This window comes from Xiphophorus couchianus, chromosome 22 (genome assembly GCF_001444195.1).
Source record: "Xiphophorus couchianus chromosome 22, X_couchianus-1.0, whole genome shotgun sequence".
NCBI classification, from domain to species: Eukaryota; Metazoa; Chordata; class Actinopteri; order Cyprinodontiformes; family Poeciliidae; genus Xiphophorus; species Xiphophorus couchianus.
This window is the reverse complement of record NC_040249.1, coordinates 30344060-30372007: the sequence shown is the minus strand read 5'-3', so window position 1 is coordinate 30372007 and position 27948 is coordinate 30344060. Positions and strand designations below refer to the sequence as shown.

General features: G+C 38.9%; 1 protein-coding gene across 3 annotated transcripts in view; it reads right to left on the bottom strand.

Moving 5' to 3' along the window:
- Positions 1-27948, bottom strand: part of LOC114137801 (protein kinase C epsilon type-like) — a 125479-nt gene that overhangs the window by 6663 nt on the left and 90868 nt on the right. For all 3 annotated transcript variants that reach the window (XM_028006628.1, XM_028006629.1, XM_028006630.1), the window contains 2 exons: positions 13232-13370; positions 10334-10522 (listed from right to left, as the gene is read on the bottom strand). In XM_028006628.1, the coding sequence (XP_027862429.1) occupies positions 10334-10522; positions 13232-13370 (328 nt within the window). The remainder of the gene's footprint in view (positions 1-10333; positions 10523-13231; positions 13371-27948) is intronic.

The window sequence follows — 27948 nt, the reverse complement described above, 5'->3', positions numbered from 1 at the left end:
CAAGCGAGAAATGAACATAATAACTTCCTTCCAGAAAGTTTGTAGCTCCATACATTGCCACATACAATCAAAAAGAGTACCCTTATCTATATTACATTTAACACAAACATCAGAAATATTTGCATTTAATTGGTGAAGTTTTACAGGAGTGATATACGTTCTAAATAACCATTTGTATTGTAATAGTCTAAACCTCGAGTTAATAGTTTGCGTTTGAGCCAATAGACATGAGTTATTCCATTCATCCTCAGGGATTTCTGTTTGCAGATCAGTTTTCCATGCTTGTAAATATGAGATACTATTTTTTTCGAGGCTAAAAGTAAAATATTATAACATTTGGAAAGTAGGCCTCTACTCTGATTATGGTGAATGGCTATATCCTCTATGGTTCAGCAGTAGATTTCAGTGAGGCAGTAAACATAGCTTCTAATCTGTAAATACTTAAAAAGATGCTTTGGGGGTAGACTTTATTTGTTTACCAGTTGTTCAAAGGACATCAAAAGTTCTTTACTATAAAGTTCCCCTATTTTATTTAAGCCTTTATTCAGCCATATTCAGTTTTTTTTACCCTCTGTCAGCTCTTCCTGGTGTGAATCTGTTATTCCTCCAAATAGTTGACAGACATGAGATCTTGGACACCCCATCTAAAACTGTATGGGAGTGGTGCCAAACTGATACTGTGTTTTTGAGAAATGGATTTTTGGTGTTTTTTAATAGATATTTAAGTTCAGCTGAGTAAAGATAGGATGTCAAAGGTAATGTTAATGAGTTGTTCTCTATTTGTACCCAAGAGGGTATGTCACTGGTGAAAAAATAACAAGTAGCAGCACAAAGCTGCGCTACACAAATAGTACAGCTTAATGTTCGGCACTCTAAGCCCACCTCAATCCTAGGGCAGATAATCTGGGGTGCTTATTGTTCCATATAAATTTGGTAAAGGCTTTATCCATAGAGGAAAAGAAGGTAGCTGCAATGTGTAAAGGGATGAACTGGAAAAGATATAAGAACTTTGGGCTCCAGGGGTGGATGGGATCCGCCCGGAGTTCCTTAAGGCTCTGGATGTTGTAGGGTTGTGTTGGCTGACGCAACTCTGCAATATCGCACGGACATCGGGGGCAGTTCCCCTGGATTGGCAGACTGGAGTGGTGGTCCCCCTGTTCAAAAAGGGGGGCCGGAGGGTGTGCTCCAATTATAGAGGGGTCACACTCTTAAGCCTCCCTGGCAAGGTCTATTCAGGGGTCCTGGAGAGGAGGGTCCGTCGGATAGTCGAACCTCGGATTCAGGAAGAGCAGTGTGGTTTTCGTCCTGGTCGTGGAACACTGGACCAGCTCTATACCCTCGGCAGGGTCCTGGAGGGTGCATGGGAGTTCGCCCAACCAGTCTACATGTGTTTTGTGGACTTGGAGAAGGCGTTCAACCGTGTCCCTCGGGACACGGTTGAACCGTGTCCCTGTGGGGGGTTCTCCGGGAGTATGGGGTACCGGGCCCTTTGATACAGGCTGTCAGGTCCTTATATGACCGGTGTCAGAGTCTGGTCCGCATTGCCGGCAGTAAGTCGGGCTCGTTTCCGGTGAGAGTTGGACTCCGCCAGGGCTGCCCTGTGTCACCGATTCTGTTCATCACTTTCATGGACAGAATTTCTAGGCGCAGCCAAGGTGTTGAGGGGATCCGATTTGGTGGCCTTGGGATCTCATCTCTGCTTTTTGCAGACAATGTTGTCCTTTTGGCTTCATCATTTTTTGGACCTAAAGAGGAACGATCTAGAGTCAATGCACAGCTTCAGTTATTACAACTGAAAACCAGCGATCAGGCCCGAAACCTGGGAGTAGTGATGGACTCTGACCTGAACCTCCAGAGCCACATAAAAACAGTTACAAAGTCGGCCTTCTATCACCTGAAGAACATTTCCAGGATTAAAGGACTAATGTCTCAGCAAGATCTAGAGCAGTGGTCCCCAAACTACGGCCCGCGGGCCAGATGCGGCCCGCCTCCACATTTGGTCCGGCCCCCTGAACAATACCAGAGTATTTTCATATATGTGCATTTTTATTTGATAAGTTGGACTTTTGCAATAAAATAAATGTTCCTTAGTAATGAACTTTATTTATTATTAACTACTAGTTAGTAACTATTTTATACATGCATATATTTGACCCTAACCCTTTTTTTTATGTGGACAACCCAGTGTTATTTGGTTATTATTTATTTCATAAATAGTGTTATTTCCTGACTTTTGTTCTCTGAAGAATCCAGAAAAGGTTATTTGATTGTGCTTTCTGAAAAACAATACATTTTTATGTTTAGCACTCTTACAATCGGCACACTTTTTCTGTTGCAAACTGACCCCGGCCCCCCATCAGAGAAGGGACAAGTTATGTGGCCCTCACAGGAGAAAGTTTGGGGACCCCTGATCTAGAGAAACTCATCCATGCGTTCATCTTCAGTCGTATTGATTATTGCAACAGCGTCTTCACAGGTCTGTCCAACAAATCAATCAAACAGCTGCAGCTGATCCAGAATGCTGCTGCTCACGTTCTCACTAAAACCAGGAAGATAGAGCACATAACACCAGTTTTAAAGTCCCTCCACTGGCTCCACTGTAGCTCAAAGAATAGACTTTAAAATACTGTTGTTAGTTTATAAATCACTGAACGGCTTAGCACCACAATACATTAAAGATCTGCTTTTATTGTATCAACCTTCCAGACCTCTCAGGTCTTCCGGTTCTGGTCTGCTCTGCATCCTCAGAACCAGAACCAAACGAGGAGAAGCAGCTTTCAGCATCTATGCACCACAAATTTGGAACAAACTTCCAGGAAACTGTAAAACAGCTGAAACACTGACTTCTTTTAAATCTCAACTGAAAACCTACCTGTTTAGAATTGTAATTGAAATGTAATCAATTACAAATTTATTGATGGAACTTGACTTAATGATTGATTCTATATTGCATTGTGATTCTGTGTTTGTAATGATGTAAAGCACTTTGAAATGCCTTGCTGCTGAAATGTGCTATACAAATAAAATTTGATTGATTGATTGACTGATTGGTCGTGATCTGCAGCTATTGCTGGAGCGGTTCGCAGCCGAGTGTGAAGCGGCCAGGATGAGGATCAGTGCCTCCAAATCCGAGGCCATGGTCTTGAGCCGGAAAAGGGTAGAGTGCCTTCTCCGGGTCAGGGGGGGGTGTCCTGCCCCAAGTGGAGGAGTTCAAGTATCTCGGGATCTTGTTCACGAATGGGGGAAGAAGGGAGCGGGAGATCGACAGGAGGATTGGCGCAGCGTCTGCCATCAAGCCAGAACTTAAAATGGCTTAGAGCCATTTTAAGTTCTTTAATACTCAGCTTTTCATCCAAATTGTTCTTGCATGTGAACAGTTTTAGTTATAATTTACTATTCTTATGTAAAACATTTGCAAGAAGTCATGGTCCTACAGCACTAAATGGAAAATTTATATATTCCTGCATTTTTTTCTTGATATTATCACATAAAAAGTCATGTCTATCATTTTGTCATAATGAAATGTAGACTTTTAAGAATCTAATTTAGGGAAAATTAACAATATTATAAAGCTGTGGTGTAATTCACAAGCAGTGGGACATTTATCATGTCGTTGGACAGGAGTTGGCTTTGTCATGTGGCCTGAAGTCCTTCAGCTGCATCACACATCCAATCAAAGTCCAGACTTCCGGGGCGAAAAACCGTCCATATAAACACACACCTTCCCACAGGGCTTTGCAGCGACCACACATTGGCAGCCAAGGTAAATGCGATGTTTGAAATGGAAACACAGAACTGTGAGAGCTTCTGCCATCAAAGGGACAAAAACCGTGAATCAACCCAGGATGGTGAGAAGACGGCTGCGTCCACGCTCACGGAAAAATAAACTCGACCAGCAGAGTAGCTTCAGTCCTTTGTTCCAGCCATCTTCAGAAGCAAGAACAGCCAGAACCATGTAGCCAGTTTCTGATGGTGTAAAAGTCAGCTGGAACAATGTTCACAGGCTGCTTGACTGTCCAGAAATACTTTCTGGATTTCTCTGCAGGGAGGCAAATTGTTTTCTGAATCGACTCTTTGCAACCACGTTGAAATGACGTGACAGGCGTTGGAAGAGAGGGACAGAACTACTGTAGGGTGTAGCGATACAATAATCTCACGATACAATACGATATTCTGATCACGATACGATATATATCACAATATTTGGTAAACAATACACTTTGCTACGATTCGATGCACTTTTGTGATTTTCTGAAAGATTTTAGAGGGACGGAGTGATTTTAGTGACATTTTGTGTTCCATAGACTTGGATTTAATTAACTGAAAACTGGTTAAAAGCACCAACTATACAATACCTGACTCTGATTGTACAGAGACTAAGGGTTTACAGCTGGACAAAATTAATCAAAGATGCAGTGAGAAAATTAGTTTCTGTAATTTAATTCATGTGGATTTGTCATAAAACTCAAAGTTTCAACAGTGATCCAGGAGCTGAATGAGGAGATTATCAGCCTCTGTAGACTCTCAATATGCATATGATTGCACTTATGTATGTCTTTCGAACCATATCAGGGCCGTGCAGAGACCTATGGAGGGGCATGTGCTCAAATTTAACAAAGGGGCACATTGAACAAAAACGCCATAGAACAACATAGCAACAACCCATATTAATCAAGAATCTAATTGGATCCTACTATATCATTGCCATCATGCGGATAAAGGCAAAGCAAATATAGTCTATATTTTCCCCAACAGGTATAAAGTTTCTATTTCTGCTGCTGACAGTTCTGGAGGGCTGAGCTGATCTGAGACTGTAGCTGTTAAACAGATCAGAGGAGAGAAAGTCTCTGGTTATAAAGCTATGAAATAAGCAAAATTGCTGCCATTTTACTAATTAAGCCCTAATAATATCTATTTAACCTCTAGAACAACCTGGCTGCAGACTGATTTATAGATTCAAAAACTCAAAGGGGTTAACTCTATATAATAGTTTGATGTTAAACCTCTAGATCTAGAATTATAAGACTGGAATATCAAGGCAAAGAAAACTCAGTAGCTGCTGGTAGGGGCCATTCAGGGGCCTCCAGACACTCAGGGGCCCCTAGAAATTGTTTAATTGTAACACAGACCATAGCTCTAAACCTGTAGCATCATTTATAGAGAATGACAATGTTATTACATTTTATTTAATGCATTCAGCTGAGAAAAATAAATAGTACATTTAGGATTTAAGTAGGAAGTTTAATTTGTAAAAGTTTAAAGAATCATCTTGATAGGTTGATTGTTGTGTTACCATGGCTACAATATGGTGTAATCTTTGTGTTTGAATTGGGTTTCTTCACAAATACATCACAGCAAATAACCAATAATCAGTGATTGATTTTAAACTCGGCCAATAAACCTGGTCTCCCTCTCACAAACTTCACTTTATCTATATTTAAACATGTTAGTGATGCTGAGGTTCTTAGTTGGATGGGTTCCGGGGAGGTTCTGTCTAAAGCCCCATATTACCTTGGGCCAGCCCTGGAGGAACAGCTGCTGCGATGTGCATCTCTGGAATCTACCTGGAATCTACCTGGAATCCCCCAGTGGCCCCCGTCAGTCCGCCGATGCTTGGAGACATTTTGATTCATTTAATTGTGGCATGTTTGGCTTTTTGCTGCGGTTCTAATTATTGCTACAATATTTTCTCTGATGTTTATTTTGTGAACTCTAATTGGGCCAAATCTTCCTTTAACACTTGAGGTTCTGCAATAACTTCTATTTACCTCCAGCTCACCTACAGCCCAGATCCCGTCAGCAGCGGCTTTAACCCGCCTGGTAGAAATGTTAAGGAGAAGCAGAGCGAACAGAGAGCAGGTGGTACAAGGTGGTACCGGGTGGTACTGGGGCTTTGATCTGCGTTGTGACTTGCAGTGACAGTCACAGTATCGTGTCTTATATCAGGATGTCTGATATAAAGACAGATATTCTTTATATCTGTCAGTGGGACCGACTCAAGTTGCCTGTAGTGAACCGAGCTTTAAGCAGAATGATGAAGTTAAAGTCAGAAGTTTTCTCTGCAGCTGAAACATTTCTGTGTTTAGGGTCGAGGCGGGTTTTGTCCTGCTATTGCAAGGACGATTATAAAAATATAAATAGAAACAGTTTTTCTAACGTCAACATCAGACCTACGTTTTTATTCACAAACCAGTGTATGAAAAAATATTCTTGCCCATAATTTGATAGTTAGAGGACACAGATTCGCCTCCTCCTCACCATTGACCCGGAGTCTGAACAACATGGAGGCTCTCAGACTCATTATTCGACTGAGGGCAGCCAGACTAGTTTATTTTTACTAAATTATTATATTTAGCTAAATATTATTGCTGAGGGGCACAAGCAGGCCTTCTGACATACAGATTAAAAATAAAAAAATAAAAGAAAAAATTTTTGAAAAAAAAAACAAACTCAAAAAGGGCACTAGGGGCATCAAGGATAAAAAGGGCAGGGGCTCAAGCCCCCCTTGTCCCCCCTCTGCACGTGCCTGGAACATACTGTGGATACATTTTGAACCTTGAGTTAAACAAAATTCGATTTAGAAAAATTGTAATTTTTTCGCTGTGAAACGCTCAAATATTCATAACGAATGTTTTTCATGATTTGGAATGACAATATATACCGAACATTTCTTAAACTGATGTAAAAATATTGCAAGCAACACAGTTTATAACATTAGCATGAAAATGAAGACAATTATTTCTTTGTATACAATTTTTGACAAAACATCATAGTTCAAAACAAGATGCCAGAAAATCTGTATGTGGCGGGTGGAGTAAAAAAAGTCTTTTGGACTAAAGGGAAAAGGCTTTTCTACCTTGTGCTCCGGGAGTTACCTGTGGCTGTAAGCTGTTTACTACTAGCTGCTGGGGGAGCAGCTCTGCCTCACCCCGTAGTGATCAATTCTTTGCAGCTGAGCAACCCAAGCATTCCCCTGCTTGGGTTTCTTAGTAGCTGCCTCTCAGACTGCCAGGATCTCATCGTAATCTCGGTCTCTGATACTCTTTGTCAGTTGCTAATATGAATGATCGATCCGCCATCATCATCATGGCAATCCTCACTGCGCCCAGACTCTGGCTGCGGGTTTCCCCAGCTCAAAACAGAGCGCAGCTGCATGCTGAGCGTTCATTCTTCAAGTAATCCTTTATATACAGAACAGAAACCACTAAGCTAAAAACAAATTACAAAGTGGATGCCACTAGTCATTCCAATATCCAAACGTTGCATTAATTTCAGTATCTCACTGCTTTTGCTGCTACTCCGTTCGCGCCGCTACTCCGTTACCGCTTCTCTTTCACGGTTACTTGTGCAACTTTACTTTGATTCTTAGCAACAAAATACACCCCATCGTTATTTATTGAAGTTTTGAGATTTCCAAAAACAAAGGAATCTAATGTTGCGTTTAGTTTTTTTACGTTTGGAAGCTCATTCCTTTTTACATAACCAGAAACGCTGGTTTTTAACATTTCTCTGACATTCGGAAAAATATGGTTTACTTATTTTAGTATAACTCCGCTTTTACTTGGCCTATTAACACAATTTAAAAGCTGGTGTGAAGTTTATAATGTGCATTTTAAGCACAAGTAGAAAGTGAGGCTGGGGGAGGGAGTCTTGCTGCTACGCCGTCACAAACCAGACATGTTAAAAAGACGATATAAGCATATGGACTCCTATAGTTTAACGTATCGATACTCGTGGATGAAGAATCGATACCTTCCGAGGGGGAAAAAAATCAATAAATATCGTAGAATCGATATAATTATATAGCCCTAGTGTTAACTGGGATTGTTTTCCCGAGGCGTTTCTCCAGTATATCCATGGCTTCTACTAGTTGAAGTCAAGGTAATTTGTGTGTGGAAGCAGCAGACCAAGTTGGAGCTCATAGGAAGGAGAAGCTGTGGGTCAGTTTTCTTTTGTAAATTGCTAGCTTCTTCCTCCTGATGTTTGTTGATTTGAATTCACGCCACATGATTTATACCACCATGTCATTAGTATTGCTTCCTTTAACACCAGAGAAGTGTACAAATGTCTAGATGCTATCCAAGTTTTTTTGTACATAGTAGGCTACATGATGGTAAGGAATTTTCATGGTTACTAATGAATCAATGCGTACCCAATATTTGATTGTGCCTTACTGATCTTCCTGACTTAAGAAGTATATTAATGTTTTACCTTGTAAAACGTGTTTGACATAAATCACTGAAAACAGAGTGCTGCCAGTCGTGACCGACGGCTGCTGTCCCTTATTGTCTTCTTTCGTCATCTAAAGGTTTACCATAAGATGACACATTTGGTTTGCATCCTTATCTGTAGGTACAGTCAACCCAGCACCCTATGACCATTTTACAGTGAAATTCACTATACAAAGGCCACTGACTGTCTGTTATTTGATAGGCTTTTCAGGAGTTAGCTCATGTTGTTTTGACATCTGTCATGGTAAAGTGGCTCGTTTTCCTCACACCTGGAAATGGTGAGATTATTCTCAAGTTAAACTTAACTCTGATTGCCTCTTTTTTTCCAGCACCAAATGACTCTAACAAGCAAAGCAAATTTTTGAGTCTAAATATCTTAGAAAGAAAGTGAGCAGAATCTGAAGAACAAATCAAATAACTTTCGCTGGTGTTGTCTCAAACCAGCAAATGACAAATTATTGTTAAGGTAGTAGAATGTCTAAATTGCACACATTTCCAGAAATGTAGGCAGAAACTCTGTGATAGTTCATTCTGGTGTTTGAATCTTATTCCATTTATTAAAATTTAAGGGATGTTGGGATCCTATCACATGTTTCAGATCAGGGTCCATGTTACGGCATTTAGAAATCATATATCAAGTCAGTATCAAAGTTCCAGACTAAATCCAAACTCCTATCGGTATTTTTTTTTTTAAATCTCAGGTTATTTTCCTTTGTGATGCAACTATGGCTGCTGAAGACCGTAGCTGAAACGTTATTTATGAAATGTTGTAACAATGAAAGGGAATTGCCAAATTCATGATGTAGGAAACCACTTTGACTGTGACTTTGCCAGCATAGGATCAATCGAAGCTGCATCTAAATATGCTGCTCGTCGAATTATCAACTGATTAAAAACGCAGAGATGTTAACATCAGCAAACCGCTGCAGATGAGAGATGAAATTTGGAGCTATTAGCAGTAGAAAAATTGCTAACAGCTAGCTTGCAGTAACAGTTTGTGAACCATAGCTATCTGTTCTCAAACAGATGACATCTGGAGAAAGTTGTAGCTGCAGCAGCATATGCAGGGTGCCCCGCAGAGACCCCTTTTGGGCAAAGATATCTATCACTGTCAAGAAAAATAACAATAAGTAATATTGATGATATTTAGTGTCTTATTGTGTTAGATTTAACAGATTCCCATAAAGTAACTGAGTTTTAAAGGAACTGAATTTATCACTGTAGCTGAATGGCCCCCCCAAAAAATAAAAATCCCAATCCCCACTGGGAAATCCTTACTAAGCTTGTACACATTACTATTTAGTCGAATATTTAGCTGAGACTGATTTTGTCACAGTAATTTAACTTTAAGCTGTGCTTTAATCACCAGTTTGACTTTTCTTAATTATATTTTGCAGATACATAGAGTAAAAAGATAAATGAAAAAAACAGGAAGCTAAAAGGCAAATGTCTGATCTAGGATCAAGAACTGGGTCTAAATTTACTTCCTTAAAGGGACAGTATTGTAAAACCTTTTTTTGAGCTTTACATCATATCATAATGTTATTTCCTCATAAAGAAAACATATCTGCAGTGTTGCTTTGATTCTTTCATGCATTTTTGAGAACTCCTTTAATCTCTATGGCAACGATTCAGCTGCGCAAAAAGCCTGAGTGGACCTAGCCCACTTCCACTTTACAAAGCACCCCTCCCCTGTGACTCCCACTCTCAGCTCCTTCTGACAAGCCAGCAGCAATTACCAAACACCTTCTGGAACTGCTCATTATAGGAGCTACTGCTCAGAGCAACGCTGTTAAACCATTAAAATGTTAATAGAGGAGCCATGTTGGGATGACTTCCTGAAGGCAGAGCTTCAGAAAGAGCAGGAGTTTCTTAAAAAGACAGAGGCCAAATTCCAAGACATTAAATTACAAAGTAAAATTTCTTTTAAGTCATATTTGAACATTTTTATAACAACTGAAGGTAACGTAGTTACTTGGCTGTGCCATAAAGTAGAGCTATATGTCTGGAAAATACATAACACTGGCCCTTTAAGAAGCTTCAAGACCTCTGCGACTATGAAACACTAAAGCCACTAAACAGGAGTAGCACCTCCTACTGACCGCTCTCAGAATGGACACGGCCTCCTTGCTGAGCCACACCGGATAGAGGACGTCGTCATGCAGGATAGACTCGAACAGGTCATCTTCGTTATCGGCCTCAAATGGCGGCTGTCCCGCCATCATCTCGTACATCAGCACCCCCAGAGCCCACCAGTCTACTGACGGACCGTAGTCCAGCTCCTGAAGGATCTGATCACATGCAGAGGAAACAGAGGCGTTTCAACAAAGTGATTATTCTCTAAAGTTAGTGACCTGTTCCACTTCAAGGTTTTGGTAAACAATCAAGCTTTTGAGCTCAGTTACACAGTTTTCTGCTGTTTGCAAAAAGTTGCTAAGGGAATGCTAATGCTGTCGTGGGACAGAGTTCCATTCAGTTTTATAAGAAAAATATTCTAAAGGGATGAATGGAGCAATCAGATCTTTCCAGCCCAATTAATGTCTAGAGGTGATTCCACACATATCTATTATTATCACAGTTCGTAGCACAGCATTCAATTCCCAGCCTGGGGTCTTTCAGTTTGCATGCTCTCCCTGATTATGTGTGGGTTCTCTTTCTCCCATAGCCCAAAAACATGACTGTCAGGTTGATTGATCTATCTAAATTCTCCTTAGGTGTAAGTGTTTGTGTGCATGGTAGTTTGTCCTGTCTGCCTCTGTGTTGCCATGTGATGGACTGGCGACCTGTCCAGGTGTCCCCAGGTGTTGGATAGCTTGCAGTAACAGTTGAAAGTAGGGAGAAAGATTTCTTTCTGGTAACTTTAATTACAAGGTTTGATGCTTCACATTTTACAAAAATAAGACTTCCTAAAATATATATTGATGTATATATTGATGATAAATGGAAGTGTGCAATGGCTAATCCGCTAAATAGGTGAATATTTAGATTCCCCTAAATCAATTTTTCTGGATAAATTCTGAAGCGCTAATTTACTTGGCAGTTTAGTAGACTTTTGGTTAAATAAAATTTGACATATTGAAGTTTTGGTTATCTTGAATTCTTCAAGTAATTAGACATTTATGTTGAAGTAGTTGAAAACTTTACTCAGTCGTTCCTTTTCCTCTCCTCACTAAGAATTTTATAGAACATTTAAATAATCTGACAAAATTTAATTTGGTGAGCAAAGGTTGGAGTCTTTCAAGGGCAGCTACAAGTTGAGTTGATGTTAGCCCTTTAGCGTTAGAGAAACAATTGTTTAGTGTTTTGGGGTTAGCATAACTAACCTTTTAGCTAGTACAGTGCTGGTTACAATTCTCCAGCAGTCAATGTGAACACTTGTAACATCTTGAATTTGATCAGAAGTGAATTAACTTGAGTTCAACGTAATCCAGCTCAAATCTGACCTTCCAGGAAGGATTCAGTGGAAACAAGGGAAGATGGCTCATCTAAACAAAACATGAAAAGAGAGACTGAAACTGATATAAAGCAGTTAAATGGGTGATTCTCTGAATTCGGTACTTTTTGGGGTCTCCGGTTACTTAAAAAAATACCACAAAAATTTTTGTTTTTGAACACTGCATCTATTGAAGGACTCTTTGAACGTCCTAGAAAATGTTTCCTCACTTTATGCATGACATCCCAAACATTATTACGAATTTCTTTGTTACTTAGGTTGCTTTAAATTCAACCCCGCAACAGGACAATTTCATTCTTTTATGAGTACAACTCTATAACAAAATTAAACTAATTCTTCCAGCTCCTTTGAAATCACTTGTCCCTTGATTAAAATAACTAATTGTAAGTATATTTTGTTTGATTCTGAATCATAATAATTAGACTGATAAGTGCAATATGGCAACTTGATGTAAAAGCGCTTTTCATAAATCATAAAAATAGACTTTAAAATAAACATTGTATCAGGCTTTTTTATATTTTTGACTCATTCTTTAAACTTTGCATACAGTCCAACAAATATTAGTCTAATATTTGCTGTTATTATTTAAAAAATCATAAAAATGTATCAAGTAATGGGGTTGAACCCACTGTAACAGTTGACCACACTGTAATGGGGTTGAACACTCTGGCTGGCTTAAGAACAGTCCAACCTTCAACCCCGTAACAAAAACCACCGTTTTTGTAAAGGGATTGATTGTTGAGGGGTTGAAGATTTTTACTACAAGTAGCAATAAGACCACATCAGCTAGGGTATGGAGCAACATACAATATGATCAAAACAAGAAATTAATATATGTTTCAAAGACAATTCTTTATGTTTTCCCAAACAACAATAAATATTATTTACCTTTCTACATTTGAAAGCTCAACCTTTCAAGTGTTGAAAGGTTGAGCTTGACAATGATGATCTACGGATAAAAATAATCAAATATAGGCAAGAAACTTTCCTAACACTTAAATCTCTTTACTGTGTGAGGGGGAAAAGACTTAAGTGATGTCACTTCCAGGGTGCTGAGGAAATTGGACTGAACCATTATTTATAAAAAGGAGGGATTGGTATGTTGTTACGGGGTTGAACAAAACTGGAGGGACATGATTAAAAAGTGCTATTTTATAAATAATTCATGTATTTTTCTCATATTTCTTTTATTTAGGTTAAAGTATACCTGAAATGTTTATATTAGTAGAAATAACTTACAGTTACTGGCTATTTTTATTTGTTATACAGTATATTCATTGAAAAATTGACATTGGTCAGTGGGGACCTGCTCATTTGGCTGACCTCTACGCTTCAACAACCCATAAAATTTTTCAAAACATAATTTTAAAAATATATTTGCATGTTATATTACCAAGACACATGGATATTTCCATTTATTGATTTTCTCCAAAAATGTGGTTTGCATTATATTAAAATCTTTGAGATAAACCTGTGAGACACAAAATGCACCGAATTCAGAGAATGACCCAAAAATCAAACTGTGTAATTTTCTAGGACCTTTTACCTCTGGTGCAATGTAGTCCGGCGTCCCACAGAAGGTGGTTGTGGTGACTCCATTCAGGATTCCCTCCTTGCACATCCCAAAGTCTGCCAGTTTGCAGTGACCGTCTGCGTCCAGCAGAATGTTGTCCAGTTTCAGGTCTCTGCAGAGCAAAGAACACAATTACCCCAAATCAATGTTCACAGCTGTATATTTAATGCAAAATAAATCTAATGTGATGTGATTCCATGAATGCTTCTGATGAAACACTGGATAGTTGAGGGACAAATTAAATAGCTTCACTACAAGTCCCACAGGGAGCCAAAAGATTTGAACTTGCAGAAGAGAAAGTTGATTGCTGAACAGCACATAGGGAAAACAGAAAGAGACAGAAAGAAGTCTCTGAGATAAGACTTGTGGTGTTGACAGACGACAGGGTCGGTCGTGAAAACAGACGCTCTTCGCTTGATGGTTGATTGCTAGAAAAATGTCAACAACTCCGCTGCATCATTCAGCCCAGAGGCGTGTTTCAGAAAGCGCGGTCGCACCGACAGGCAGCAGAGGAGACATAGTGAGCGTGCTTCTGCACCGGGAACTTATGCAAGTGTTCTGTTTTTGTAAGTCCTAAAAATAAATGCTAAGAAAAAAAAAACAATTTGGAAACTATGATCAGGAGCTGCTAGGATTTGTTAGTGGAAAGCTTGTTCTTTTTTTCCCCATCATGTTTTAAGAGGTTTTCCCCTGGAGCAGCAGTGAGAAAACTTTTAGGGAGAAAACTTAAAACAAAGGAGAAAAAGTCAAAAGCTGTATCAAAACAAAGAAAAATTGTTAAAATCCTACATTCCTACCCAGATACCACATTATGTTTCTCTCTCCAGTAAATGAGAAAATTTATTATCAGCAGCTATGGAGGTATCTGGATATCGTGCAAAGTAAGCAAAAATCCCTAGTATGCTAACATCCTTCAGGTCTAGAGGACGAATATCACAGCATGGCAGATGACGCAAAGCTGGCCTTAGGTCATGCTGGGGTCAGTGGATGGTAAACAATATAATCAATAACTGACTTTCAGGATTCAGAGGTCAAGAACGAGCAAACCTCCAGGCTGATCTTTTCTTGAAGAACCAGAAAACAACAAATTAGACATTCGCAGGAGTTTTCACACCCCTTGAACTTTAACAGCCAAAAATTTCCATGTGTTTTCTTGAGACTTCAATTGATAGGCCGACGTCAAGTAGCACATAAATCTAACCTGGCCTTTCTACACAGTTCCACTTGATTCTCATCTCCCTTCAATGCTCTGTCTGGAATTTCTTCCTTTGAGCTGGATTCCTCCAGTAAACTTTACACTGAGCCAATCAGAAAACAGGAGAAGTAGTGATTGATGACACAAATCTTCTGCTCTGTTTTAGAATCATAGTCTGTCTGTAGTTTTAGCAACAGTAGTGGCGGACGTGAGGGAAGCCTTTCAGCCCGTGTTGGTCATGCCAACAGATACTAAATTATATCACAGCACTGGCAACCAATGCAGTACAAGGAACTCACTAACAAGCTCAAAAAGTTAGCTTGAGATGATTAAAACTTTGTGACTTGATTCATTCATGCTGGACGTGGCCTTTGGAATAATGGAGACATTCCAAATGCTACAGCCAATGTTTTTGTTTAAACAATTCTTCTCCTGCTGAATATCCGCCTCACCTTGTCTGTCTTCTCAGACGGCTGTTTACAGTGCAGGCAGTTTCCAAAAAGCTTCTTAGCGTTGAACTGGCGCATTGCACAGGTCATCGGGATACATTAGGGACACTTAAAACCCCACCAGGCCAAGCCTCCAGGAAGCCATCATTTCTCCATAGCTGAGGGTCCGGACCCTCTGTAAGAAGTGAGGAGTAGAAGTAGAAGCTGATTTTCACCAGGCTAGCATAAATGTGGACATTCTTTGGGGTAATACTTTTGCAACGTGCATTCGGTTTTTACAGTTCCTGGCGGTTGTTTTCACAATGTTATTGTTTTTGGAGAATTGCATCATTTGAATTTTCCTCAACTCCGACTTACATCCAAAATGTCCGTCCCTCTCCACCCCCCCAGCCTGCTGTACTGCAGCGCTGCTCTGAAGTCTCCCAGACAACATATTAAAACCTGCTGGCCTCCAGCGACTTGCACGAGATGAAGCAGGTCAGCTGCAATCGTGCAGAAATGTGACATATAAATTTAACGCATTGCAGATTGAATTTAAACAGCCGCTGACGTTAATCGTTGTATTACACATCAACTCGCTAGGGGAAGATTTAATATTAAGTGGCTGCAGGTGTTCAGCTGAGATAATGGAATGATATTTGAGACAAAATGTTTAGCTGGAGGAGATCAAAACGCCCTACCAATATCATATAAAAAAATACAATTATTGTTTAATTTCTCTTTACTCTTTAGAATATATATTAATGAAAGTACTTGTAAACAGTGCTAAATTGGAAAAGAAATCCAGTAAGTTATTTATTTAACCAAAAGTTAACAAACACGTGAATATATCAGAGAAATAGAAAACCGCAGCCTAATTCTCTTTAAATTTTTCTTTATATCCTTGAAGATAAATAACAAAATGAGACCAGGTTCCTCTAGGCAGTTTTACACAAATAAAATCTTTATTCTACTTTTCAAAACACAATAGTCATTATACACAGTGTATTTGGAGGTTCCATCATTTCTTTATCAGTAGGTTATCAACTTTGTACATTTGAAAAGAATTTTGTCCAACAATTGGATAAAAAATAAAAAAAATCACCTCCTCTTTCATTCCAAAAGATATTTTAGGCAAAAATAATCACTTTTGTCAAAAAATTATTTAGTCCATTATTTTAGTTAAGAGATGATGTTATATATTATTTCCTTTTGTCTGTACATAGCAGCAGCATCTGAAACTCCTCTATCTGCTTGGTTGTGGTTTCGGTTCACCAACCTTATGTTACCAACGGCCCCCATCTCAGCCTGACTCGGTAAACTTTGTCTGGACGCCCTTGGAGGATGAAATCTGATGAAAACTTGTCCTTGGTGTCACAGAGCCCCCGTTGCCCTGGGAGACCCACTGTTATATTTCTCTAAAGAAGCTTTAATATTGCTCAGGATGCTCTGTCAATAAACAGAAGCCGTTGTGAGGCACAGGAGGCAATCAGGCTCAATTGAGAGCATTTCCTGTGTTTCGCTGTAATACAGAGTGATTTTTCCATTACATCCCCATCGGCCACCACTTCCCCCTTTCAGCTGTCCTTTGCCTCTTCTGGGTGACTAAATGTTCCAAACACACATCTGCTCACACACACAAACATTCACAACGTGTTGCCTCCTGGTATATTTATCTGAGGGATCGGAGCGTGAGAGGCTCATCACCGAGAGAGGATATTAAAATCAATAAACTCAAGTCTTTTAGTTGTTATTTAAAAAATATATATATATATTAGGAAAGATGCAATCATGAAGTTTAGATTGGAGTCAACGTTTAATGAAATTAAACCATTACTAGTGGGAGGAAAGCAGAAGAACTGGATCTGGATCAAAATTGTTGTGTTTCTAGAAGTTTTCCTTACATTTCCTTGTTTAGATCCTTCATCCACACAGGTGACAAAGAACCAAAGGGACTGTTGTACAGAGATGTGATTCAGGACAAGGATACAAAACAAATCCAAAGAGTTAAAGCTGCACTATGTAGCTTTTATAAAGTATATATATATATATATATATATATATATATATATATATATATATATACATACACATATATATTTTACATATTTCTTAAAACTGTCACCATGTCATGATAGTTTATGAGCCAAATAATCTGTGAAAAGATGGAGCTCCACTTAACTCTCTGATCTGCTACTGCCATCTGAAGAGATGCACCAAAAACAATCAATCAGGGCCAGGAGGAGGGGCTTAGCGCCGCAAATGACACTCATGTACTCACTGCTAAATGTGTGGAAAGGGGATTATACGGGACATTTATGGGAAAATACTAAACTACTAAGTATCACTGATACTTTTATCAGCATGGTGGGACAGGGAGGTAAAAAACGATACTTTCCAGGCAAAAATTCGAGACTGGACAGGTTTGGTCTGGATATGGGTCACAAAATATTCCAGAACTTTCTGTGAGAATGAGTTCTGGTCTTGAAACCAAACATAGACAAAAACAACATTCTACCTAAGGAACGCCACACCCACAGTAAAACATGATGGTGGAAGCAATATGATCTGGGGTTTCTGAAATTTAGATGGAACTGTTTTTTTTATCATGAAGGTTTCAAACACCTGCGAGTTATGACCTGCTGAATGGTTAAAGAAGAGTTTTCATTTTCTAGTATCAAAGAGTTCAAACATCTAATTAAAAAAATTGCATATTTTTAAAATACTCATTTTTAATCTCATTCTATCAATAAGATAAGATCAATAAGATACAATGAGATGAATGAGACAGTAAAAATTTTAGCCAGATGGATGCAGACTGGAGTCAGAAAGGTTTGGAGAATTATCAATTCAGGAACAGCGTCTCATTGAAACGAGAAAACGTCATCTTAACAAGATTTGGAATTCATTTTTTGTTTATTAAATTTTGTTTATTAAGATTTCAGTGCAACACAATTTCCAGGATTTAGAACATTACAAACATTTTTCTTTGTCCAAAACAAACAAGCAAATCAAAGATGAAAAAAAATACAATAAGTTGCATTAATGCATTATGAAAAATAATAAATCAGAGCAATTCATTTCAACGAGAACCAATCGTACTCAACAAGGGATGCAACAGAGATATTCAAACCTAGTTTGAACATTTATATCTCATTAAAATCTAAATATCTTCTCTTTTAAATAAGAAAGATTGTAACAGGAACTCACAATCTTTCTAGAAAATTCTGAGTTTTGAATCTCATTAAAATCACAAACTTGTCTCATCTTAATGAGAAACATTTTTGTTTTAACAAGTTTAATATCTTGTTAAAACATGAATATGTTTCATTATGATGACATATCACTCCTGAATTTATTTCCGATCTTTGGCAGTTAAACGTTTCAGTTCTGATTGACTAAAATTAAGTAGAAACATTATTCTAAATAAATAATATTAAATCAAATTAATTTTGTTAGCTTGTATGGTGAACTCTAAAATATTAATCTCACATTATTAAAAAAAAGTTCTGACATGATTTATTATTTTAATTTTTTTTCTGACATCACAGAAACTTGATGAATGTTTGTGTGATTTAACAGGAACCTGAATGAGCAGGTACTGTTAAAATCACATTTGGGGCGTGCCGTGGTGGCGTAGGGGATAGCGCGACCCATATTTGGAGGCCTTGAGTCCTCGACACGGCCGTCGTTGGTTCGACTCCCAGACCCGACAACATTTGCCTCATGTCTTCCCCCTTTCCTGTCAGCTTACTTTCATATAAGGACACTAGAGCCCACAAAAGACCCCCTGAAGGGGTAAAAAAAAAAATCACATTTGGGAAGCACTTTATGACGCCTTATTTAGCTATTAATAAATAGTTAGTTAACCTTGAAAATATCATTAAGGATTATTCATGATTAATATACTATAAATGAACATTTATTAATGCTTTACCAATAAACAATAACTAGTAAAGCATTAATATTTAGATTTAGATGGGTTCATAAAATGATGAACTGCCTTGACTATGGATGCACTGCAGGATTATTACAGAGCCATTTCAAACATTCTCTAACCATTAATGCACGTCTAACATGTTGTAAAAGTATATTTATGTTATGTGTATATCTGAGTTTTAACATATACACAGTATATAGAATAGTTAATTTATGAGTAATTAAGAATGAGCAAACATTGACTATGTTGGTTTTGGGAGGAATTAGTTATCAGTGCTGGGTGAAGCATTAATAAATGTGTTAATTTATAGCTTATTAAGTATGAATCATCCTTAATTAATGATGCATTGGAGGCTAATTAACTATGTTTTAATGGTTGAAAGAGGCTAAATAAAATGTGACCCAAGATGGCAGTACATTTTGAAGAGCCAAGCTCAGCAACAGCTGTGTGTCCGTCTGTTCATCCAAACATCCTCCCTGAAACCAGTCAGAACCTGTTCCGTGAACTGGATCTCCTCCCAACATCACCTCAGGCTGCATGTCCAGAGCAGAAAGAGAGAGCATGCGCCGCAGCACTGCTGGGAGCCGCAATGAGGGGAGGGAGGGCCGAGCAAGGCAGGAGGAAAAAGTGGGAGGAGGAGAAAGAACGAAAGTTGGGACGTAATGTTCCCAAAACACTTGCTGTTCATCCGCCTCTGGTCAACAAAATGGGCCAGGACTGAGGCAGGCCGACAGGCGGAGAGAGAGAGAGCCAGGTATATGCTAGACCCGCATGAGTTAACGTGAGGAACGTGGGTGTGTGTGTGTGTGTGAGGCCCGCTAACAGAGTAATACTCACTATCAAAACATCGTGACAGGGAAAAGCAATGTTGAAAGACTGGAGCATTAATCTTAGTGCTTCAGACTGTCAACTGCTGGCAGTCTATTTAAAACACACACATCTAAAACAAATTCTTTCTGGAGGTGGACAAACCAGACGGCTATTAGCGGATAATATGCCTCAGTCTGGTTCAAGAGCCACTGCGAAGAGAATTAGAACGAGAGAAAACAGACTGAATAATTTTGCAATGATGAATGGATGTTTACTATCAAATGTAAGAATTACAGCTAAAATATGCAGAATTTAGACAACAAACTGTACACGGAGCCACTGAACTGATGTGTTCTGTAATTAATATTGCAGAAATACTGCTAGTTCCAGGGCCGTGCAAAGAGCTTTGCAGGGTAGGGGCTCAAAGTTAAAAAGGGGCACATTGAACAAAATCTTGAAACACCGTACTACAACAACATAGCGACAACACATATTAATGTTGCTGTTTCTGCTGCTGATAGTACTGGGGGGCTGTGTTGATCTGAGACTGTAGTTGTTAAACAGACCACAGGAGAGAAGGTCGCTGGTTATAAAGCATGTTAAGAAATAGGCAAAATTGCTTTTAATTTACTAAATAAGCCCTGCTACTTCTGTTTAACCTCTTTAACAACTTGGCTGCAGACTGCTTTAAAGATCAAAAAAACTCAGAGGGGTAAACTCTACATAATTGTTGATGTTAGTACCTTTGAGAGATCTAGAATTGTAAGGTTGAGATATCAAGGCAAAGAAAACTCAGTAGCTGCTTGTAGGCCACTCCAGACATTCAGGGGCCCCTAGAAATCATTGAATTGTAACACAGACCATAGATTTAAAACCTGTAGCATTCATTTATTGAGAATAACAATGCTATTAAATTTTATTTACTGCATTCAGCAGAGAAAACATCTAAGATTTAATTAGAAAAAACTATTAAAAATAAGGTGCCATTAAGAAACACATTCACATAATATTCATAGTGTTGAGACATTATGATTACACCCCCACATCCTCCTAAATTCATTAATAAAACAATTGTCGCACAACTGTGTGAAACAATGAGTCCTGGTCCGCAGGCACCAGCAGGACTGGACGTGAGCCTGGACCAGCATGGTCCAGGCTCACGTACCACAGCAGCTCGAAAAAAAGAAAAGGCAGAGTTCTGAGAAACCGCCAGAGTAAATTGTAGCTGATTGGATCCTGACAGACATTCTTGTTACAGTTTCTGTATCCTTTTTTAAAAATAATATTTCCAGAACTGGTCCCTGCAAACACAACTTTCCCCAATCCCCACAGAAACATCTTCAGATTCTTATTAAAGCCAAGATTCTGAGCATTTTTTCAAGGTTTTATTTTATACATTAAAAGTAAAATTGAGTTTAACAGGCAGAGAGTGGTGGAGCAGAACTGCTATCTACCAAGACCAATTTTTAAAGTGTGCTTTTTAAGTAAGCTTTATTTTGTAAATATATTTATGAGGAAATATATGTGAAACATTAATGGACCAGGAAAAATGATATATTAAAAATATTCACATCTGCCAACAATTAAAGTAAATCGAAATGAAAATAAAGGCGCAAAGATAAACTAAAAGATCAAAAAACTGAAATTGAAATATGAATTTATGTCTGATATCAATTATAAGTTGTACTGTTTTTTTAGTTTGTTGCATTTAATTGCACATTAATTCATTTTGGTTAAACTACTTATTGCGTCAGTAATTTATTTAATGAGCTATTGATTTATTTCTAAATCAATTTTTAGTTAATGCCATATTTGGTTCTTCATATATATGGGGTGAAATGGGAACTTTGTGACAAGGTGAATCACTGTACAGCTGCAAGGGGAAACTGCAGCAAAGAGAAATTCTTGGTGACCATTTTAGTGGAAATTAAATTATTCATATTTGAAAAACAATCACTTGATGTCTTTTAGACCCTTGATGTCTCAGCAAATGCAAACCAAGTAAAGAGTAGAGTCATTCTATGCTTTTAAAGTAACGTCATCACCTCTTTTGTTATGAAGAAACTCCAACATGTGAGACTGTCAGATTTCTTATTTTCCTGAGTCATTATAAATTGCACGCTTCCTCTTCATTTTGTGACATTTTGTGTTAGTGGACCTGGGGATTCAGCCGGTGGAGGAGCTTTCGCGCTCACCTCCACGCATGAAAGCACACTGGTTTGTTTTTATTTTGCTTTATTTCATATCAAATGCTTTGTCTTCTTGGAGTCAAGTAGAGTTGCTGTGCGGCCACGCGGAGATCAGAATAACTAGTCCCATGAAGCCCGGGCAACCAAAATGAGTTTTGGCTCTAAAAGAGCTGATATGGCACTCATTAAAAACTCAACAGACACAAAATAGAAGAGCTACTAAAGTCACATAAATGCATCCAGCTGCAGAGATGCACTGTGCAGCGGGTCTAGCTTATCATGCAGGGCCGGCCCAATGTTGAATGAGACCTTGAGCAGAATTTGACTTAAGGACCCCTGTTGCTGCTAAGAACATCAGCACCACTAATAGAATTTCACCATGGATTTTGTGAAATCTGGAAGAGGGGACCTAGTTTAATTGACCGAGCAGTCAAATGTAATTGTAAGATGCATTAATGAACAGCTAAAACTCAACGATTAAACTCATTGCAGCAGACTGTTGCTATGGTAACAAAACAATCTAACTATGAAGATTGTACTTTGAACTTTTACAAAGTAAACTTGACAGCTCCTTAAAATCTTAAATTTAAATGTTAAACAATTTATAATTTTTTAATTTATCTATGCTGAAACCATTAAATCAAATTTAGCAGCATTGAAAATCTCTTAGTTCATTTATGCCTTGGGCCAGTTCTAAATGTGATCAGCACTAAATTATGTTTTTAGATCTACTAACTGATGACTTAATTTGGATTTAACAGAAGTGCAAATAATTGATACTTATTTTAATTGTATTTTTTTACTTGTTTTTAAGATTCTATAGTTCATCTTTTACATATAGTACATCTTTTAATACAAAACCCTGGTGGACAGCCTCAGTATCCTGACCAGTGGGCTTAGCTAGTTTTCTGGGGGAAACTCTGCATTAAAGTCTGCAGGAAAGGTTTTGAGTCCAACATTTGAGTTTGAGTTAATGGCATTGATTTCCAGAAAATTGATATATGAGAAACACATATACAGTATGTTGTTCATGAAGAAGATCAGGATGGACCAGAGTCTTAACATGCGTCAATAGACAGTGGGAACGGACTTGGCTCTGCCTCAGAGGCCTTCCTCATTTTCACTCTTGGGGTACAGCCAATCAGCGCCTGCTTTGCAAACGGCAGTCAATAGCACGTCAACTAGCATTACGTTGAGGTACATTAGCTTCTATGGCTGTGTTTACTTTAAAACATAGATATGCGCTACAAAAAAAAAATATATATATACATTCATAGTCAAAATTTCCTTGAATAATTTGAAGTTATGTTCTACAGAAAAACACGCTAATAGGCGAATTCCCAAATACTAAGCCGTGAAGCGGTGGAGTTCCACTGTTAAGGGTTATTTTAGTGTAGCATTGGATAATGCCGCTTAGGTTTGGCCACTGTTAGTATTTTAGATTTTCAATTGATCCAAAGGCATTAGAGTAAAGACCTGCTTGCTTTAGTGCCTTTCTAAAGGGCTTCTGAAAAGCATCAGATGCTAAGGCCAGCATTGTTACTTCTTAGAATGATTCCCATGTGGAAAGATTTGCTGATCAAATAGGAACATGAAATGGTAAACGTATTAATTCATAAGAATATGATTGTTATTGTCACCATTTGCTTCCCTGTTCATGGCAGCATCTATCATGAAATCTTGCAAAATATACCCAATACACCAGATTATAATTCTTAGCCTCAATGTTTGAATCAGTCAAAAAACCCATTGATATTTCATAGTGCTTTATTAATAGTCCTCTCAAACCCCACAGCGGGGTGTCGAATGTCTCTGCTTACTGTGAAGTTCACCACAAACTCAAAGCTCAGTGTGTCTGCTGTCAGTCCTCACTGCTGTGACCTCAGATTCACACAGAGGATGATCAGCATCTCCTTATGTAACAATTATGATCAGACCAAAAAGTACAGTTTGAAGACAAAACAGGTATTCTGGATTAATGTATTAAAAATCAATTGTAACTGTTGACTCACTTTTTTTACAGATATATCTTTATTAGTTTGGGGAAATATTTAAAAATCCTTTAAGATGTTAGCACTGGGTAAGGTGGTGCTTTTATTTCTTAAACAGTTCTTAAAACCTTCAATATCTTCATGGAAAGTAGGTAAAGATTGTGGGCTTATCAAGCTGCTTTTTTGTTTTCTTGTAGAGTGAAATTAAAGACATCACTGGCATTGAGCTTGACTAGAAAACAAATCAAAGTTTACTGATAAATAGTTCAGCTATTCCAGACTAATATAGAATTCATTTGAACATTTGTTTGCAGCATTTTCTGTCAGCATTAAGAATATTGTCTGGTGATTATATTTAAGAGCATTTTGCTAAAATGTTCTTACTTGAGTGTTTAAGATCATTTGTATAAAGTGTAATGTCAACTCTAGCCATTTGGAAACATTTACACAAATTACAGAGGAAAATACTTGAAGGTTGTGTAATCATTCCTTAAGTGATTATTGGCTTCCAAAGTGTAGGGAGGACATTTAAAAAAATTGTGTTAGGGTTAATTTAGAATAGAATAGAATAGAATAGAATTCAACTTTATTGTCATTGCACTGTCACAAGTACAAGCAACGAGATGTAGTTTGCATCTATCCAGAAGTGCTCTACGAGATATAAATATTTACTCACAGATGTACAAGACTATATATGTATGGACTATAGGGGGTTATAGCAAAGAGATATAGATATTGTGTATAAATATAAATATGGGAGCTGTATGCACAGATTATACAGAATATACAGATTATACAAGAATGTTAGGGAATGGATTATATATGTATATAATATAATACAAGATAAATAATGGCAGATAAAATTTACAGGTTGTATGTGTGTGTGAAGAAAACAGTCCGTGATGTGTGAGTGTGTGAGGATAGTCCATGTGTTATTGTTGTATGAGAGGATAGGGGAGTACAGTCCTTATAGTTTATGTTTTATGTCAGGAGGCGTTCAAAAGCGTGACAGCTGTGGGAAAGAAGCTGTTCCGGTGCCTGGTGGTTCTGGTCCGTAGGCTTCTGTAACGCCTCCCAGAGGGCAGGAGTTAAAAGAGTGTGTGTGCTGGGTGAGTGGAGTCCTTTGTGATTTTCCCGGTCCTTTTCAAACACCGCTTCCTGTAGGTGTCCTTAATGGCAGGGAGCGGTGCCCCGGCGATATACTGGGCAGTTTTCACCACCCTCTGCAGCGCCTGCCGGTCGGAGACAGAGCAGTTCCCGTACCAAGCTGTGATACAGTTGGTGAGGATGCTCTCAATGGTGCAGCGGTAGAAGTTCGTGAGGATCTCTGAGGACAGGTGGTTCTTCCTCAGGGTCCTCATGAAGATGAGTCGCTGATGCGCCTTCTTAATGAGTTTGGAGCAGCTGGTCGTCCAAGTCAGGTCCTCGGAGATGTGGACTCCCAGGAACTTAAAGGTGTCCACACGCTCTACCACTGTCCCCTTAATGTGGATGGGTGGATGTGGGTCAGCGTTCCTCCTGAAGTCCATGATAAGCTCCTTGGTCTTCTCAGTGTTCAGCTGCAGGTTGTTTTTGTCGCATCACTCAGCCAGACGGTCTACCTCCTCCCTGTAAGCGGCCTCGTCATTATCTCTGATGAGGCAGATCACCGTGGTGTCGTCTGCGAACTTGATGATGGCGTTAGAGCCATGGACAGGTCTGCAGTTGTAGGTGAAGAGGGAGTAGAGGAAGGGACTCATCACACAGCCTTGTGGCACTCTGGTGTTTATGATGATGGTGCATGAGAAGTGGTTGTCCAGCCGGACATGTTGAAGTCGACTGGTCAGGAAGTCGAGCAACCAGTTACACATGAGTGGACTGATGCCGAGGTCTGTGAGTTTGGTAATGGGATGACAGTGTTGAATGCTGGACTAAAGTCTGGCGTAAGTGTTCTTACTGTCCAAGTGAGAAAGGACAGAGTGCAGCGCTATAGAGACTGCGTCCTCTGTGCTCCTGTTCTGCCTGTATGCAAATTGGTGGGGGTCTAGTGTGGGGGGGAGACAGGATCTGAGGTGTGCTAGGACCAGCCGCTCCAAGTACTTGGTAATGATGGGGGTAAGGACTACCGGGCGGTAGTCATTGAGTCTGGTTGGATTGGGATTCTTGGGGATTGGGACGTAGACTTGAAGCAGGTCGGTACCACAGTGCGGGCCAGGGACAGGTTGAAGATGTCCGTCAGCACTCCTGCCAGCTCCCCAGAGCATGTTCTGAGGACACGTCCAGGTATGCCATCAGGACCCGCAGCCTTGTGGGATTTAATCTTGCTCAGAGCCGCTCCTATGTCAGTGGGGAGGAACGTCAGTGGCTGTTGTCCTGGGATGGTAGCTGCTTTGGTTGCAGTTGTGGTATTCCCTCTCTCAAAACGAGCATAGAAGTTGTTAAGTTCGTTGAGGAAGGAGACATCAGTAGAAGCGGGGGTGGTATTGGGGTTCTTGTAGTCTGTGAGAATCTGAAGGCCTTGCCACATACGTCGGGGGTTGGAGTTATAGCAGGAAATGACATTTTTGTTGAAAAACTGAATTGAATTTGAAATAAAGTCTCAAGTTAAGCCATCTATCAAATACAAAAAGCCTCTTTAAAAAAAAAAAAAAGAGTGTAAGGAAAACACAAAGTCACATACACAAAAACTCCCTGCCTAATCAAATGTATGAGGGCGAAAAAACACAAACACAAAATGCAAAGTCCCTTTTCTTCCTGCAGATATTTTTGGAAATTAAACTGATCATCTGTCTGCCACAATGTTGTTATGCTCACTTTTGTGAGCATTTGTGACTGCAACACCCACTATGTGTTTGCAGTCAGTTGACAATGATATTATGGCTGAGGAGATCCTCACAGACAGATGATGCATAAAACAAAAGGACATCAAGGAAATCTTGACACGCAGATCCAAAAAGGTCAAAAAGTTAAAATTTCATAACTGGAGAAAATATTTAGAAACGAGTCACTGTGACTGAACTCCAGAGCACACCATGAGAGGCCGACAGCAGACATGATAAAATAACATCAGACAACTTCCTGCTGGAGTCATGGTGACCTCTCCAGCCTGACCATTGTTAGCTCAACCGTCAAGATCCGTCACTTTCATGTTTTCACAGAAAAATATGTAGCTTTAGCTCCTCAGCCCAGAATGACGTCAAACAAGCAAAGCCTCAGATTAGGTCGCATTTTCTGTGCTTAAAATTTTACATTTGAAAGGTGTTAAATTTCTATTATATTTACTATTGAAGCTGAGACTGTGATGAAATCAGCATAATTAGCTCCTAATTTCTGACCATGTCTCAAACCACTGTCACTGTCAATGGCGCCATTGACATGGCGTTCTTGACAGTGATGGAGGATTTGTCTGTTAGAAGTCTCGTATCTTTAGTCATGCTGTGAGTTCTGACTCTGATCTGTTGTAGAGCATTTATGTTATGTTTATAAGTGACTGTTCATGAAGCAGTTTTGCATCAGTGGACACAGCTAGCTAAAATGTTAGTTGCGCAAAACTAGAGCGCCAAGCATAAACTTTAGTACTGCTGTTTTAGAACTCCCTTAGATACTGTATTTCTATTTGTACCTTGTTCTCTGTTGTCTGCATTTTATTTTGTTCCAGTATGTTTCTTGTTTAGAAATAAAGTTATCAAAAAAAGAGAAAGGAGAGGTATTGACGTTACTGCTAAGACAATTCATAACAGTCGATGACCAGTTTATTCAGCCAGAAGTTTACCAAACGGCCAAGAAAATTATCGCTTTCGAATTTATCCACAAAAATTATTCAGGGGAAGCTAAGTGCACTAAATGTTCTCAAAGTTAGCAAAAGTTTTAAGCTAAAAATTACCTCTGTTACTAGCACATTAGTGGATCAGCGGAAATGTGCCCACCACTGCAGTTTTGTTTAGGTGGTGTTTATGAAATCAATTCTTGAAAGAATAATCTTTTATTGAGGACATCTGATGTTAGCAAAAATGAGAGGAAATCACTTAGGCATAATTACACGCAGCTTCTAAGTTAGAGGCATAAAAAATGCCTCTAACTTGGATGGAATAATTTATTCCATCATTAATAAGAACTGTTCTTATTTATGATAGAAAATACAAACATATGAAATATATG